The 19,143-nt window shown below is 25.8% G+C and overlaps 2 protein-coding genes across 5 annotated transcripts in view; one reads left to right on the top strand and one right to left on the bottom strand.

Annotated features, from left to right (window-relative positions):
- The window catches only part of LOC112603263 (delta(24)-sterol reductase-like), a 13,668-nt gene extending 8,637 nt beyond the window's left edge, over nt 1-5,031 (top strand). For both annotated transcript variants that reach the window (XM_025351765.1, XM_025351764.1), the window contains exons 3-11: nt 16-171; nt 595-700; nt 848-966; nt 1,082-1,176; nt 3,132-3,300; nt 4,095-4,244; nt 4,327-4,524; nt 4,601-4,776; nt 4,846-5,031. In XM_025351765.1, coding sequence (XP_025207550.1) covers nt 16-171; nt 595-700; nt 848-966; nt 1,082-1,176; nt 3,132-3,300; nt 4,095-4,244; nt 4,327-4,524; nt 4,601-4,776; nt 4,846-4,999 — 1,323 coding nt within the window. In that variant the 3' untranslated portion in view covers nt 5,000-5,031. The remainder of the gene's footprint in view (nt 1-15; nt 172-594; nt 701-847; nt 967-1,081; nt 1,177-3,131; nt 3,301-4,094; nt 4,245-4,326; nt 4,525-4,600; nt 4,777-4,845) is intronic.
- A 523-nt stretch (nt 5,032-5,554) lies between these two features.
- On the bottom strand, nt 5,555-17,714 carry LOC112603182 (zinc finger protein ubi-d4). Of its 3 annotated transcripts, none has more exons than XM_025351640.1 (11): nt 17,233-17,714; nt 15,474-15,583; nt 15,180-15,368; nt 14,900-15,081; nt 14,600-14,773; nt 13,616-13,700; nt 12,647-12,883; nt 6,413-6,612; nt 6,212-6,350; nt 6,039-6,151; nt 5,555-5,971 (listed from the first exon to the last, which is right to left on the bottom strand). In XM_025351640.1, exons 1-11 carry the CDS (start codon nt 17,277-17,279, stop codon nt 5,843-5,845), a joined length of 1,605 nt encoding a protein of 534 aa, XP_025207425.1. In that variant the 5' UTR covers nt 17,280-17,714; the 3' UTR covers nt 5,555-5,842. The 3 variants fall into 3 exon arrangements, with proteins under 3 accessions (XP_025207425.1, XP_025207426.1, XP_025207427.1); XM_025351641.1 differs by having other exon boundaries at nt 5,556-5,971; nt 12,695-12,883; XM_025351642.1 differs by lacking the exon at nt 12,647-12,883 and having other exon boundaries at nt 5,556-5,971; nt 17,233-17,713.
- Between the last annotated feature and the right edge of the window lie 1,429 nt (nt 17,715-19,143).

A 19,143-nucleotide genomic window follows, 5' to 3' on the forward strand; every position in this document is an offset into this window, starting at 1 on the left:
TCTTTTCCCGTGCAGGTACGGTATAGAAATGTACACGCTTTAGACCGTGTAATGTGTACGGCCAGACCTAGCTGGAGAAGTATGACTTTGGCTGAAATGACGTACAAGAAACGCATGTTCAACATAAACGTCCATTTGGATGAGATGATTTCCATCGATAGTCACAGTCGAGTAAGCGATTATCCGTACATTTAATTGGTTTAGCCACGAATTATAATTTATAATCAATAATCATCGACAGACCTTACTCTATTTCAATAACTTAATGTATTTTATTGTAGCTATTCTTCAAAATATTACGTTTCCTTTTATTGCTATGTATATATGTCATAAATTTAACTCCGTTGGGATGTTTAATTTTAGAAGAAATTACTTTTATTTTATTAGTAAAAAAAAAAGTCTGTATAAATTTACTTTACCGTTTTCTGCGTAGATATAGGTATACCAAATCTAATCGGTTTTTTTCTATACTGACTGCTAGAATAAAGCCTAATTATTGGTTTAAAGTAATGATAAATATTTTTTAGTTACTTCAATAATCGATAAACTCATATATATTTTTGTTTGTTTTAATTATTATAAATATATTTATAGACAGTCAGGGTTGAACCAAGTATTACAGTGGGCCAGTTAATTCCAATATTGATTCAATCGGGGTGGACAGTACCCGTCGCCTTGGACTTGGAAGATTTAACTATCGGTAGGTATAGGTATCGTAAATATATTATACATACGTCATATATATGCTTATTACAACTAGAATCGATTTTGAGATAAAATAAAAACGGTTATAATTTAAGTATAAACATTATGAGTATTGAAATTATGACGTATTCACGTGGTTTAGGCGGATTAGTTATGGGCATAGGATTGGAATCTTCATCTTTCAAGTTCGGATTGTTTCATAAGACGTGTACCCGATACGAAATAGTCACAGCTGAAGGTGATTTGATCACATGTTCAGAGGTAATCGTATAATAACATAATATAGAACTTACCTAATTTCATAATATATTTACATGATATATATTATATGAAAATGATTTAACGCGTAATTATTGATTATTATTATGTGTTGTAGTCGGAAAATCCAGACGTTTTCGAATGTATCCCATTTTCGTACGGCACACTGGGATTCTTGACCGCTATAGACATTAGAATAATACCGGCAAAAAAGTAAGTACTAATCATAAACCGGAGCAAATCAATTACGAATAAAAAAAAACTACACTTGTCACTTACATTTAACTGTCACTATTGCTGATAGTCATGGGTTGTATCAGCCACACGTACGAAATTGTACATGTGGGCAGGTGTTTAAGACTTTTGGAGTTCCGTTTTGAGTATAGGTATTGAAATTTGAGAGGTTATTTCTGGACAATAGGTATTATACTAAAATTAAATTATTAATTTGGTATATCCAGTTAATTAATAAATAGGTAGTAATTGACTCCAATGTAAAAGTATTTTAAATGTTTTTCAATTTCTAAAATGAGTATTTATATTTTATCGTAATTTTCACTCGCATAGTATATCATTGACGATCTTTTGAATACATCAATATTTATTATTCTAGACAATGTTGAACATTAGTTAGCGTAAAAGTCAAACGTTTTCGCTATAATCATTACGTTATTGTAGACATCAATGATTTTATTGCAACACCATAAATTATAAATTGGTGAAAATTATGAATTATCAACTCAGTGATTTACAAAGTTAATAAATATTATTATACACTCAATTTATCTTATGAAAAATATTTCAATATAACACATATAATATTATAAATTAAAAAATACAATTATCTTCTCGTGGTGTCCTCCGGCCAACGATAAACACAATTATCATAGAAATAATAAGATGACTTCAAAAAATTTTGGACGTAATTTACGATATGGATAACATTTATGCTTGAAATGTATTGGGCGCAATTTACAATTTTATTCTTTCTTTGGGCACAATTAACGTTTATCCACCAACGCCCTGCAACCCCAACACTACAACAATGCAGAAGAATTCATAAATTTGACGTACCGTGGCGATAAAGGTTCCTAGTGTTCCTACCTATAATATTATCATATTTCATGTGCCAATATCCTACGCAATAAGTAAGTATACATTTTTTTTTTTTTATGACAAAAAAATATGATTATTTTACAGAAATGTTATATATTATTATTATTATTATTATGTATTTATTTTTTATTTTTTTTATATAGCTTTCAGTACTAAACTATTACGGATCGACAATTAAATTAAATAAACATATGGGTGGATAATATCACATAGTAACTTATAAACATCTTACATGATAACTAGGGCTCGGATTTTGTAGCAAATGCTTCTTTTGAAGGGAGTGTGATAGAAAGATAATTTATTCATATATATATAAATAAGTTTTGAATTGTTTTGATCTCAATGAAGTATACTTTTTTTTACTTTTTTCCACAAAACCTGCTTTTTGTTACTTTTCCTCTTATTTGGTTCTTTTTTTCTTAATTTTTACATATTTTTCTTGAAAATTTAACTTATTTTTATGTGTATTATACTTGGACTAAAAATACCATATTATTATTGCTAGAAATAATAAAATCGGTGAAAAACCAATAATAAAAGGATGATTGATAGAATAATTATTGTCACTTGTCATTAAGTCAATATTCTATAGTTTTATATTTTTATTTGTTATTATGGAAACGAAAAATTATCTGAGTTTTATCAATGTATTTTTATAGCACGTTCTAATACTTTAGTTGACCGGTAAATAATTAAATTTAACAAATGCTTTTTCTTTTGCTTTTAATGATTATTTAAAATAATTTTTTAATAATTTATTTTACTACAAAATCCAAGCCCTAATGATAACAATTATAAAATAAAAAGATTAGATTGTTTGCACAATAACAAAATATATCTATTAATATAGTTTAATGAATAATGATTAAAGAATAATCATTGGATAAGTAAATATTAGCTATAGAGATAAATGTTTACCTGTAGGTATTGGCTATATCATTCATTATGTATTAACTATTTAGTAGTTGTGTTGTTTGTAAACATTAATAAAAAGCGATTGTTTACCCTTCTTACATATAATCGCAGTATTTATCTTAAAAAATCTTGTTTAGATATGTCAGACTCCAATATCGTCCGATTAGTTCTTTGGAAAAAATTCAATCCAGCCTTATCTCAGAAACACTTGATGTAGAAAACAATGATTTTGTCGAGCTACTAATGTTTAGTAAAAATGAAGGTGTTCTGATAACTGGAAAAATGACGAATGGCAATCAAAACACAGTAATGAACTATATATTAATTATTATTAAACATGTTTACCGATATACCTACAAGTACATAGGTATATTATATATTATCGTTATCATATTAGTATTAGTATAACATGGCTGTGAATTTTATATGATTTTTGAATGTCGATGAATTTTATTCTAAGTTCAATAATATAAATTATATACTAAAGAAGCGCATTTAAAAAAAGACATTTGTAGCCTGTACTCTGTAGGTACTATAGGTGCGTTATGATTTAAATACAAAATATTATAAATTATATTGTACATAGGTATAAAGGTATTACACCTATAAATTATTGTTAATGTCCATTTTTTAGTTTTATTATTGTTAACGTCATCACGAACGTTAGAACCTACGTTAAAAAAAAATAAAAGAGTATTAGTGAGGTACAGACGTACAGTCTCCCTGCATCGATTTCCCTTCAATCTAAGCTTTGATTCTGTCAATAAATAATTTTTGTTTTTAGTAATTTTGTGACCTATATGTTTATTTATTGCTTTAATGTATAATATTATACTTGCACGTTTAAACACATTTTTAATAAATTTATAAATTATTAATTGGATTCTTTCATTCTTTCAAACCACATAACATGTATGTGAATTCATTATAGCAAGTTTATTTTGAATAATCTTACAAATGTTGAAATCTTAGTTATGTCCCTATTTTGAGCACACACATTTTATTAACTTGGATTTTAATCATGGTTTTTAGTATGTTAGATATACAATTCTAAATATTATTTGTATTTGTTTATATGAAAATAAATTTTTATTTCCTAGAAAAACGTTAACGAAATTGGTAGATTTTATAAACCATGGTTTTTTAAACACGTTGAGTCATTGTTATTATCACAGAAGTATGCCGAAGAATACATTCCATTAAAAGATTATTACTTTAGACATAATAATTCTTTATTTTGGGAAGTACAGGTAACAGCTGTTATAATATCATTTGTAGAATTTCATATTTTTGTGTGTTCCAACTATAATGAAGTATATTATTTGTGTACAGGATATAATACCTTTTGGAAACCATCCAGTATTTCGTTATCTATTAGGATGGATAATGCCTGCAAAAGTGGCACTACTGAAATTAACACAAACAGACACTATTAAACAATTGTACGATGAACATCATTTTATAGATGACTTTATACTACCAATTTCAAGTCTGAAAAAGTCTGTGGAAAAATTTCATGAACATTTGAATGTAACCTGAGAAAATACACTTATTATTTTATGAACACAATAATAAACAATTTCAATTCTGTTTAATACAATTATAGATTTATCCTATTTGGGTTTGTCCAACTGTTTTAAACCCAGGCCATGGCCTTGTACATTCATATGCGCCAGTAGACAAAATGTATATTGATATTGGTTTATATGGAGAACCCAAAGTATCCAATTATAAGTCAGGTATCGCAAAGGATTTAGAACTATTTGTACTCAAGTTAAAGGGGTAAGTTAAATTCTATAAACGTTTAATAAAAATAATTTTTTTTTTTTTTTTTTTTTAATTAAATTTTAGGTTTAAGATGATGTATGTTGGTACTTATTTGAATGTAAGTGAGTTCAAGAAAATGTTTGATCATCATTTGTATCAGAGTACTCGAATGAAGCTTAATTGTACATATAACTTTCCAGAAGTCTATGACAAAGTGAATAAAAAAGTTAGAAGATAATAATACCTTCAAAAGCAAAAAATGTTAGCATTTAAAATTATCTCTAATATTCATTTACATAACATTTAAATTTTCATCATGCATCAAAAGATGTAATTAGTAATAATTTGATTTTTAAATATAACTTATATTTTCTTTTACTAATTATTAAAAACTGTGACAAGCTTGTAAAGCTTATAGTATATCTCATAGTTAATGTTATTAAAAAAACATAAAACATTAGATGATTTAAAATTTCATGATACTTAAATACATTGTCAATAGTATTTAAATACAAATGAGTTAAACATAATGTTTGCTTTTGATTATTTAATAATAAAGATCATCATTTTAACTATACAAAATGACAAATTTTAAAACATAGGTTTTGTATTTTGTGTTTTATTTTTAATCAAAAATGGGAAATACAATTGAATTGATTATTTTAATAGTTGAATAAAAAAAATTAATAATAAATGAACTGTAGAAAAAAATAAATTTAATCATTCAATATTGAAAAAAAATCACTTATAGTCAATTACACACAATGGTTAAAAAAAAAAAAAAAGTAAAAATAATAATAAAAAATAAAAAGACTCAAAACAAATTGATGAAAATTATAATTTGAACTAATTTATGTAAACCAAATTTGGCAATTATAAAATTATAAAAAAGTATGATTACAAAAAAAAAAAACTTAAATTATATAATACTGATTGACCCTAAATATCTAGTGATCAATGGTTGAACTCAATTATATTTAGTAAACACACCTTATGGAATATAATTTGGTTAACTATTCAAGATGACATTTATAGAACTCAAAGGTTGATAAGACAAAAAATGTATTTCTTAGGATAGACATTATTTTGAATGGAATTCTTTGATGCATAATTTACAACTCCAGCAACCTTCAGGTGGTGATGTAAGTGGTGGTGTTAAGCAATACACATGATAACCACGGTCACAATCATCACAAAACAAAAGTTGATCCTATTTATAAATAAAAAAAATGATAACTTTTAAAATATTGTTTTGAGTATAAAAATATTATTCTTACATCATTATCTGATGTTCCACAAATTGAACAACATTTGCACTCGATGCACTGCCAACGATATTTTCCAACAGAAATTATCATATTTGCAGTAAATTGAAGACATGTTGGATGGCCTAAAAACATGAAAAAATCAGTGTATTTAGAAAAATAAATAAAATTTAAAACACTTCTACCTGAACGACCACAGTCTGAACAAGAAATCAATGTTTCTGGTTGACCAGATTTATTAGATACTTCATCGCCTAAACAAAAATCACAATATGGTGATGGATTTGCAGATTTGTTGCCTCCGGATTTTGTTTTAGTATACCCCTAAAATTGAACGATAATTATACAACTTATATACATTTAAATTTTATAATACAAATCATTACTTCTCTTGAAACTGCTTTATGTGATGTTTTTGCTGGAGTAGTAGTTGATGAAAATGTTGAACTTGCAGTGCTTGAAGCTGCTTCATTTGGGTTCAATGTCACAAGAGGAGAACTGTTTTGATGATTTGACATTCTAGCTGAAACCCGTTTTGAATGAGGAGCAGGAGAAGCCACCGGAGTATTGTTGCTGCCTGAAGGACCTGAAACATATTACCATTGATTCGGTCCAATTGTACCTTGACCAAACCGTGCATTTTGGGTCTACAAATCACAATGCATACTTCAAATAGTCTTGTAGTAGGGAAGTAATTATTCCCAGAGGTGTGATGCACTGCAACTTGCACAGTTAACTTTATTCCCTACTCTTATAATTTATTATTATTTATATAAAAATAATAATAAAACGATAATATAACATAATATAATATAATAATAATAATAATAATAATAATAATAAAATTCTATGACTAAATAAAACCAACTGAAAAACTTAACTATACTAAATATAACTACCAAAATAATATAAAGCTATTTTATTTTATTTCTCCATCGTCAATCAACATTTTATTTTTATATTAATACACATACACAATTGATGTAGCAATGAAAATATAATATTAAAAATATTTCAACAGTAGTTTTTAATGTTGCCATACTACTATTGAAAGTTTTTTAAGTTCAATTTATTACAAGTTTAAGTTTTCATTTAAATAAAAAATTCCATTACTAATTTATTGTAATAGTACAGATAGTACAATAACAAATATGAAATAATTATTCTAAAAAATACATAAATGTACATATTTAGACATTTTAGGAAGAAAGAAAAGGATTGCTATAAAAAATAAAACAATAATTATTTATAACTTTATGGTTTATTTAGATTAAACAATTTTTTATACATAACCCAAAATATGTCCATAGTACAGCACCCCTTGCCTTAATGAATTATATGGACTTAAAATAATCAGAGTATAACTCTGAACTGAACACAAAGGGACAATTTCCAATTTTAAGACAACTATATAATATATGATAATAAATGTAGTTATTTATTTTAATTAAAAAAGATATGTGTTTGAGATAATTACTTTATACTACAAAAGTTTGAATATATTATTTAAAATAAAGTAAAAATTAAACTCGGATCACTTTTCTACAACGAGTCATCTTAAAAATGGATTTTGTTCAAAGAATCATGATTGACCAAATATAATTCCACTTATTTAAAAACAATTCATGATAAATTCACATTCATTGCTCATAAAATATGTTTACTCAAAACTAACCACTACCAGGTACGCAGACAATTGTGTTAAAAACAAAAACATTATGATGTGTATTTATATAAATATATTTATGGTTTTAAATTACTGTTATAGTAATTGAATAACTAAAAATTTTAACATAAAAAATTTAATTAAATATTATAAATATAGAAATAGAACTGATTAATTATGTTTTTTAATCATAAACATTCATCTATTTTATATTATAACTGATTGGTTTTTTTTCTCATAAAAAATAGGTGAATCACTCTTTGAAATAAAAAGTGACCAATTGATAAAAATAAAATTTATAATATGAATGAGGTCAGGTAAATATTATTTCAGTAAAGAGAAATATTTATATTAAAACTTATTTTTACTGTATAGACTGTACATATTATTAAAAAATTTATGAAAAAATAGGTCCCATTTAAATATCTGCATTACCAACAGTTAAGGTATAATTTTTTTTTTTAATTTTAATAACTTTTACTGAAGCAAATGAAAATTAAAAAAAAATATATAACTAAGATATTTTATAGGTAATAAGTATGATTCTCATTTAGAAAAATTATAAATTGATTTGACAAAAGTTGTACTATTCAATACGTAAATATAAATTTCAAAAATAATTTAAACAAAAAAGAATAACATTTTTAAAAAAAAACCGACTAGAAAAAACAAATATTACTTAAATAAACAATAAATGATGAATTTTATGGATTTAGAATGTATTCGTGTTTTACTTTATAAATTAGAAGAAATTTTCATATGAATAAGTTAATTTGAAAAGGAAACTTGTATTAAACAGATTTATCGGCATCTTTGAAAAAAATAAGAATCACATTGATTTACTTTAAATCATATAAAATTGCTTGTAGATGTTTATAAATAGTCAATAAGGTATATTAATTTTATTGCTTAAGTTCCAATTTGTAAAGTTTTTTTTTTATTTTATGAACAAATTTAAATTGTTTCAAGTTGAACCAATAAAAAATTCAAAGAATTCAAGTATAATGTAACATAATAAAATAAAAAAATGTTGGTACTAAATAAATAATATAATATACTTTATAACATTTTAACTCTTATGAAAAACTAAGCATCTCATATGCTCTAACGACAATAACATTTGTAATTAAAGAACTCACTATATTCTTTCTAACTTTCCAATAAATAATAAACAGATATTTCTTTATCATATTGTAAATTGAAAATAAATAAATAAATAAGTCAACTGCCTAGTTAAATGATTGGTGTAGTTATAAAATATCACAATATTTTTTTTTTTTAGAATTCACATCATTATAAATTACATAATTATCTATATATTATAATAAATTAAAATTCATATTAAACTGTACAATGGAGGGAAGCTCATGATTTGTCCCAGATTATTTGTGTAATACTGAATTTATAATGTGCTACATATTAAGCATTTATATGCTTATTTAACATGTTTCATAATAAGGCAATAATTATTTAGTAATACACAAGGAAATATTTATACAAAATATCTATACTAAGTGATTTAATTCAGTACAATATAGGGTTAAAATTCACTAAAATAAGTAGGAATGTCTGATGTCCACAAAAAAAAAAAAAAACAAAACATTTAATTTTAACAAAATAAAACAAATTATAGCTATTAGAGTATTCTATGCTATTGTGATGTTATTATTTTGGTTTAAGGACCGTGGTTAAGTCACTGCCACCAGCATTATTATAATGATAATGTTGCCATAAATTGATGTACACAAGGTATGGCCCAGACCTTCACCACTAAACCCATAAATAATATTTTCTGTCAATCGGGACGTCTGCCACCTCCATCTTATCCTTCAAACAAAAACAAACAAAAAGAGGGGCTTTATTTTATTTTTATTCTTTGAAAATTAATTATGAAATATATGTTTTTGTTTAACGTCACATTCAAGCGCATATGCACTCGCCACACATGCATACACAGAGCTGGGACAAATCATGATTTAAATTTGAAAACAATTTGTATTAATAAGATAAACAAACCAATCATCAACGGACAACGAAATATTCTGATTAAAATAATGAGTTAAATCCTAAATCAATTTATATTCATTACCAAGAGTTATCAAAGTTGCTGGTAAAGCATTGTCGTTTTAAAGGTCGATAACTTTTTGAAACATTGTTGTATCGAAGAGATGGAGCTTAAAATCACAACCCCTTATCCATACAACCAAAGAGGCTTTAATATTACAAGTCTACTTAATACTTGTATTAAAGTCTTTTTGATTTTAATTCATGCCCAGCTCTGCATATAAATGAGAGGTACAGGGAAAACACCCCATATCTATAAAATGTTGAATTGGAATTTTGAAATCTATTAAAATTTTCCCAATGTATTATTAAATTAATTAAATCATTTTTAAGTTATATTAATATAAAATAATATGTGCTTGGAAATGATTTAACATTAGTGCTAAATAATTTGAATGAAACACAATATATGAATTAATGATATTTTATATTCATCATTAATATTGCTAATTTCCATGTACCCCTCATAATATGTATACTGTTGATTATGTTGTTAATAAGCACAAATTACAACATAAATAACAAAGTACAAACTACGTAGAAAAATTAAATACTAGTACTAAACTTTTTTGTTTATGGCATAAAACGACTAACGCTTACCAAATTTAAATTACATTATTTATGTGTGTGATTATATTAATTGCCTTAGATTTAATTTAATAAATATAAATACCAATAATAGCCCATGAATTAAGTGTTTGGATAATACAATGTTCATAAAAATATAGTAGTCATATAAAATACAACTAAAAATAATTTTAAAAGCAAGTCATAATTGAGTTTGTTGAACTATAAAGCTAATAAAAAAAAAAAAAAGAAATATATTTTGAAAATTAGGTGGTATTATTATGAGATTTAATATAATTGTTTACTATTTAGTCCAGGTAACATAATTAGTACCAATTTAACTTTCATACGTTATTTTAAATTAAACTAAAGAAAAACTGAATATTATTTTAAAATTCAACATCAAATCTTAAGCAATTAAACATTTAAAAAAATATGTCAACATTACAGTTCAATGCATTAAATAGTATTCACATGCAGTAAAGTTTCAAGGTGGTGTATAATTTATAAATACAAAGTTGATTAAAACTCGATAAAATCTAGCTTCAAACTTATGGCCTTAGTTTTTACTTCACACTACTAATAGGAATGCAATACTATTATTACAATGCTCAAGAAGTCTATATTCATTGTAAGCAAAAACTTTATAATTTACTAAATACATATTCAATAGAAAATAATTGTGACACTCATAAGGGCTAATCACATATAACGAGTATTGGACTATGATTTATACTCAGATTGCATAACATAAACAATTTGAATAGAAAGGAAACCCACTGGTAAACAACTAAAAGAGTTATTGCATGCAAAGCAAAAAGCATAAATTATTATTTTTCATTTAAATTTATGAAAGTTAACATTTGTTTTTAAACAAAATTATAAATTTGTAAGTATTTAAAAATAAAGTATTAGAAAAAACTAATAATATTTTTGAAATTTTAAGATTATATGGTAAATAGAAGATATTTGTATTTGATATAATTTATTCATTGATAATTAATTTTAATGTTACTTAAATGATAGAATGTTAAAAGAAAGAAAGTCAAACATTCATTTGTTGTCTCCATTTAGTAATTGTGTAACATAGCAAACTTATACTAAGATGTCATATTAAATTATGTTAGTTTTGATATTAGTGTGAATTAACTTATATTATTACCTAAAACTTGATGGCAAGAATATTATCTGTGTTGGTATGTCAGTTTTGTACTATTATTCTACTGTTTAGATAATTATGAGCATTTAAAAGTTGCACACTTCTTTAACAATAGTCACTAAAAAATAGAATAATTGTTAGAAACTTACATTCAAATACAAATCAAGTTCTTATCATTCAATTTCATAGTAAGTCAATTCACACTAACATTATTAAAAAATAACAAAATTATGTGTGAATTTCTAAGAGTTAATTTGCTTGTTACACATATAAGACAGAGACAATAAATTCAAGCATCCTATAAAAATAGTATATTAAAAAAAAATAAACCTATTTTATTAAATATCCTATTATCATAAAATAATTAAAAGATTTTTAATTACATATCAAAAAATTACAAAAAAGATCCAAAATTAATGAAAAACTTTAAACAACTGTGAATTAAAATAGCATTTTTTTTAAAAATTCAATTAAACATTTCAACTATAATAAACCCAAATATTTTAAAACTTCCAATAATAATTAATGGTTTTAACAATCTATTTATATTTATCAAGTTAAATATTTCCTGTTATAAAAACAATGTTAAATACTTTTATAAACTATTTTAAAAATTACTTTTATAAAATAAACAAACATTTATTGAATAAAAATATTATTATTTAATAAAACTTATAAATTTAATTGGCTAAAATAACAACTTAGCCTAACCTAAAATATATTTGTCATATTTTTATGTTTTTAAAATTTTTAATAACAATGTTTTAGATTTCCCCTAACCTGTAACATAAACGAATGATAACTGCTAAAATTTTGCAAACATATTTTCTGACAAATGTATATATCTTTGGTCTAGATGCAGTTTAAGAATAAAAATTCTTAAAAAAATGTTCTAGCGTCTTATATTAATTTTATTTATTACTATCATTTCTGTAGTCTAATTTAATAGTTTAAGTTAAAAAAAAAAATGTTTGTAAATGGCAATGATGAAAATTGAAGTCAAATGTATTTGATGCTAATCAAATTTTAACATTAATACATAATTTAATTTTATTGAGATTTTTTTTTTTTTTTAAATCAACAAGAAAAATAGTATAATAAAAGCCAGGGCTAAAGAGCGTGCAGCCAGAAGAATGTTTTTATTTTAAGCGATTTAGTGATTACCAGGGGCATTAAGGAAGGTGACATAACTGTCCTGGAATTTGCTCCAACCTGTTGTAGTTTGTTGTTGTTCAAATGGTTGAGACTGTTGTGTTTGTGGAGACACAGGGGTTGATACTAAACCACTCTCTTGGCTGGCCTCTTCATCTGCTACAGGTATATTGGCAGCAGGTTTTTCCTTGTGTGAATGAGTGTAATGATAAGTAAGACCAGGTCGAGTCTTGTAACGAGCTCCACATACTGAAACATTAGCATACGCTAACACCCTCATACAGCCGGAATAATGGTCACGACAAACAAAAACACTCAAACGCAAACAAGTTAAACTAGAGTACTAACACGGTGTGACAACCGCAATACAAATTACAAAATCATAAAAAAAAATCCAAGTAGATATAAAATAATAAGTCTTTAAAATAAATTAAGAAAAGAAATATTTTTTACATAAATAAAACACCATATTTAAGTAAAAAGAATGAACTGTTTATAAAAAAAATGTAACATTTCTAAAAAATAAATCTTTAACTTTTTTTTTTTATTATTATTTAACCCAAAATACTATTAAAGATAATGCTATATAAATTTGTTTATGAATTTTTAGACCCTTAATACTAATATTTAAAATCTTTTTAGTTAGAAATTTTAATATTAATTCTTAGTTTAAAGTTACAATAAATTCAAGTTCTTATTTAATTATACCTGCCTATAAAATAAAAGTATGAATCATATTTGTATGAATAATACCACCTCATTGTGCTTTGCTAACACAACATGCATTATGGTATAGTATGCTCATTTGACATAATTGAAATAATTAGGGTAAAAATAAATGCAATAATTTATTGCAAGTTAATAATTAGGTTATGGTAAAGTTTGTGCACGACTATAAAAAAATGTTAAAACCACAATAGGTAATAAAAATGACTTAAATAGCATTAACCAAATATAACACAAATGCAAAAATGTACTTACGGTCGCATGCATATGGTTTATCGGGATCTTGAAGATCAATGAAACCACTCATTCCTTTCTTTCTTCCTCTTCCAGATGTTGAACCCTTTATAACAACAAAAAAGTATGAAATATTAACAATTGCTTATGCCATTTTCCCAAAATTAAAATAAATTACGTAACAGTTGATTACAATTTTAAATTATTATTTTTTAAGTAATGTACAAAAACACATTATTGAAAATCGGAAGATAGGTTGGATTTATACTGATTAAAAACTGAATAAAATTTAATTTGGCATAATTTAATTGAAAATATAAGTGAAAATTTTAAAAATATGCTATAAAATTTAATATATCCAAAAAAAAAAAAATGTAAAAAAAAGTTGAATGAAAAACATGCTAAATAAATGAAATAAAATCAACGTTATTTGTGATTTAAATTGAAACCGTTTTAAATAGCTTAGGTAATATGATAAATAGAAATCCGTTCTCTAATTGTAACTAATTATTGAATTAATAATTATTCTATTCCACTCACAGTGAACTAAATTATGAACATAACTGAAAAACCAATTATATTAGACTAAAATAAAAAAGCATATTTACGCAAAATAATAAAAATAATTCTTAAAATAATATTTGAAATTTTTACTAATTAATAACCAAGTTCATGGCCAATTTTTTTTAAATTTCAAGAAAAACAATACTAAGAACAAATTGCCAAATGTTAATTGTAATTTGATTAAAGCTTGGTACAGATGACTTTAAACATTTGATATTTTTTTTTATCAATTTTATAAACGATATTTGTAATGTTTAAACTCTAAACCTAAGTACTTGAGAATTTTAATAAATATTAAGATATATAAAAGTTATATGTTATTACCGTAAACTTGGAAAATAACAATTTTTTTTGATAAGTTTAGCAAACAATCATTATTTAATACAATATATTCCTATACTATTTATATTTACTTAGTGTTAGTTATAAATATTTTCTCACTTTTGTACTGCGGCGACCACTTGTACTTTCATTATTTGTACTGTTACGACCAGGCTTTCCACCTTTTCGTCTTTTGCGTTTTGTGTAACTTTCTTCATAATCATAATCTGAATCTGCATCAGGTTCTTCAAATCCTTCGATTTCTTGCATTTCAAATTCATCATAATACCATTCCTTAAACAAAAAATGAAATATTTTTATAGCTTTTAAAATATTTAGATAACCTAGGTCTTATAAAATTAATATTACTGATTTATATATTATCATAATCTACGAGACAAAATTCTTTTTAATGCTTACAGAAGATACTTTAGTGTTTGAACTGTTTTGGTTAGGCTGATCATCTTTAGATACTATAGTATTTGTTCCAAGGCTATCTTTACTATCTTCATTATTTGAAATTGCATTTTGACTGTCTCCAGTATGTAAATCAATATTAAATGAATTTGTTCCATCCCCGGAATCACCACCACTTGCTAAACCTTTTAAATAAAATAATTTAAGGTTTACAAATAAATTAACTACATCATGCATTATTTCACAAATAAAATTAATATAGGCATTATTCTAATTGACTAACCAGATTCCTTACGTCTTCCAGAATTGAATACAGAGGAATTTACAGAACTAGTATTACAGGTATTTAACAAATATTGTCTTCTTTTCTTCTTCCACCTTTTGGAAGGATATGTATAAACTTGACCGTTATTTAACCCAGGCATACGTTGTCGTTCTAACATTAACAAACTTGAATGTGTTTGAGCTACACCTAATAAATAGTTATCACAATTACAATTAATTAAATGCACAATACAAATTTTGTTTTATTAACAGAATATTAAAAGAACCATTTATTAAATTATTTCATAGTTACCTGTTTGTGTATCTAAAAATGGCATTCTCAATCGCCGTTCTATACATAATCTTGTATTATAATTCACAGAATTCTCAACAGCTTCACGGTAAGATAAATCATTAATAAAACTAAAATAATAAATGAAATACTATATTAGAAACAATTAATTCTTATTTTTATAACATATAATATATGAGGCTAACTAAAAATACTTTGAACAATATATATTTAATAGATAGGTAGATCCTTTAGATTAATTAAACTCTTATTTTAGTGAAGGATCTTAAGTATTTATAAACAGTGCATTGTTTGAGCTAGTGAACAAGCCGACACTAATGTCGCCCAGTGATAATATTTTATTACTTAGTTGACTATATTTTTAAAGACTGGGCCACACACAATTTATAAAAGAATTTTTATTTTATGTAAAAAAAAATGAGTAATGATTACCATAAATATGTAGGTAGGTATGTATATATAATGTTTATATTATTGTCTATTGATATTAAAATATATAAACCACATTTATTACTGTAGAATATGAAAAAATAGGACGCACGTGAAGTTAGCACCTCTCTCCCACCCCATATCATCAAAATCTAACAGGATAGAGTTAAATCTTTTCCCTCTAGCAAATTTCAAAAATCTATATTATGATAAAATTATGTAGATAATATGTTAATTTATAGAGCATTTATTTTATAAGTAAACTCCACTTATTATAATATACAGGGATTAATTAATATTATTATTTAGTCATATATTAAAATATACTAATATGTAATGATAAGTCGTTATGATTAAATTACAATGCAACAATTTTGTGTTCATCATACGAATGAAATCGTAAAATATTTTGTCTTTGTTTTGAATTGATTATTTATTTTTTAATACTTAATAAATTAAGTTCTTTTAACAAAATAATTATCTATTTACATAATAAATTTATTTAAGCCAAACTACCTTTATGTTTTATTATCAATAAATTTGAAAAAAATACTTAAAATTATTCTTGAACTGTATATATTTTTAATTTACCTATGATTACCTATGTTCTTATCTTTAAGTTTTCTAAAAGTCAATTCATTTTAATATTACAGCAAATAATACACAATTGGAATTGTTGAAAATACATTTTAGTATATCATGCGTAAAACAAGAGACAACACGTTTAGGTATGGCATCTTCTTAATTGGAAATTAAAAAGTATTAGGTACTATTTAATTTCCTACATTGAAAGATAATTATATATATTATAATATAATAATTAATTACTTATTAGCTATATGTACTTATTAATTGTATGAAATATATTAAAGCATCATTATAAATTATAATATTTCAGAATATATTACATAGAGCCCTGTTGCTTAATAATGTTCAACTGATAAATGTTATGAGACTTTGGAGTTAATAAAGTTTAGTTAACATTATCTAATTAAGTAATACTGAGTAGATATATGAAACAACTATAAATACAAGTTGAGAATTAACCAACAAAATCTTTCTAAAACTCTTAACGATTAACATTGTCAAATGCCTTTAATCAAACATAGTACGTACACATGTATAAAACTAGAACAAGGAATTTCTTAGCAATAGTAGTTATTAAAAAAAAATGCTTAAGACAGCACTATAAACAATGTATACCGTATACATAAAATCAATGACAACACCAACACACTTCAATCGCGTCAAAAATATTTTGTACGATTAAAACAGACTTCTCTGATCCTTATTCTTAAAAACTAGAGAAAAACAAAACATGATAGTTTACCAGGAGACGCTTTTTACGAAATTGGGTTTTATCTCAACGACTGCCATGATGGTGTTCTGTCCCGGAGTGATGGTCACCGCGACGTGTTACGACAGCAGCATATGTGTTGGCGGTAGCCGGACCGGATGCTCAGTACAGACCAAATCGGACGTTGGTGACAATGGCTATGTGCAAGCAATTGAAATAACACAGGATAAACGCGCTTACGAAATCGCTTAGAACGATCGATTGATTGAACAGAAAAAACAGAAACGCGACACAACGGACGATCGGGGGGGGACGAAAATCTTGTGTACGTCGAACGCTGAACGATGGCGTATGCCGTATTGATCGTACGAATGTACGATATGTGCTAGGCGTACAGTCGTACGGATGGCTTCGCACGACGTTTAGGCGTCGGCTTCCTGCGGATCGATCGGCGACGACGGCGTCTGAGTCTGCGTAGGTCTATTGCGTCCGCGTCTGTTGTGACGCGGCGTACCAACGTGACGTATAAGACGCGACTCTTCCGTGACAAACGGATTGTTGTCGTGCGTGCGTGCGTGCATGCGTGCGTGCGTGCGTGCATACGATCTGCCTCCAACGAAACACGGCCAACTGGCCCGTTCTCGCTTTTTCGGTCGCTACGCGTAAACACATCGTTGTTTTTGTCTCAACCTCACCTCCTTAAACCTCGTACAGCATTGCGGTTATATAAAAAATATTATTGTCTATGGACTACATTCCTACATAATCCGATTATCGCCTATTTATCGCGAATCGCATTAAAATATTAGTAAGTATGATTTTAATATAACAAACTCCTACTCATACAAAAAAGTAGAACAAGTAGATACATACCTATAATAGAAGCGGAAAATCATAAATAATTGTGTTTAACTAAAGTTTAATCGTTTAATGGGTAGCTTAAAAAAAATTGTATGGAGTAAAAATGTTGGTACCCATTAGTATTTATACGATATGCAAAAAAAAAAATAATAGGTAATTGGGCGACAACTATTATTTGTAAAATGATGATGTTTAAAATTATTATATAATTATTTCTTGTGTTTAATTTTGTTATTTATATAATAATTATATATATTTATATTATTTCGTTCGATCATTTAAATTTGGAAGTACAATTGATTATTGAAATTTTCTACAATGGGAAACCCGTAGTCCACTTTAGGTACTCATAAGCCGGCCGCACACCAAAAGAGCAAAACTCTGTTAGTCATCGTTAGCCATTTGACATTTTTGTTTAAGTCAACTTATAATAATTTGCTTTATGTACCTATGCATACACATCAGTTAGTCAAGTCAAGGCAAAACAAGACAAACAGATTACCTAATAGCAAAAGAAGTGTAATAATACGAAAAGGGCTTATATATATTTAGTATTATAATATGTTACCTTTTTATTCTTTCTGACAATGTTTTCTCTATTGATGTTTTAAAGGTAACCGGTATTCGTTAAGAAATTACAACACTTATTTTATTTGATTAAACTCATTAACTTTATTATAAAACTTTTAATACATAACATATATTTAATTTTTACTATTAACAATCTTCAATGCTTATGTTTCTTTGTATATACGATCTGCGTAGTTTTTTACTCTCGTTTTACTCTCTATACAAAAAGACAATAAGGACACTGTGCGTGTGACCAGCGGTGACCGGCCTTTTTATAATTAATATCCTGTGTGTGTATGTGTGTGTGTTTTATCAATGGTTCTTATGATCCTACTATAGGTCATTTTATTACATTGTAATTAAATATTTAATTTTTGTCATACATGATTATATTAATAAATGACTTATAAAATAAAGGTCATTATTATGGGCGAATGTAAGTTCCTACACGAGAGTAGCAGGTAAAAAAAATACACACGTTAGTTCCTACACGGCGGAAAAAGGTACGTATGT

This window comes from Melanaphis sacchari, unplaced genomic scaffold (genome assembly GCF_002803265.2).
Source record: "Melanaphis sacchari strain LSU unplaced genomic scaffold, SCAv2.0 Contig9_pilon_pilon, whole genome shotgun sequence".
NCBI lineage: Eukaryota > Metazoa > Arthropoda > Insecta > Hemiptera > Aphididae > Melanaphis > Melanaphis sacchari.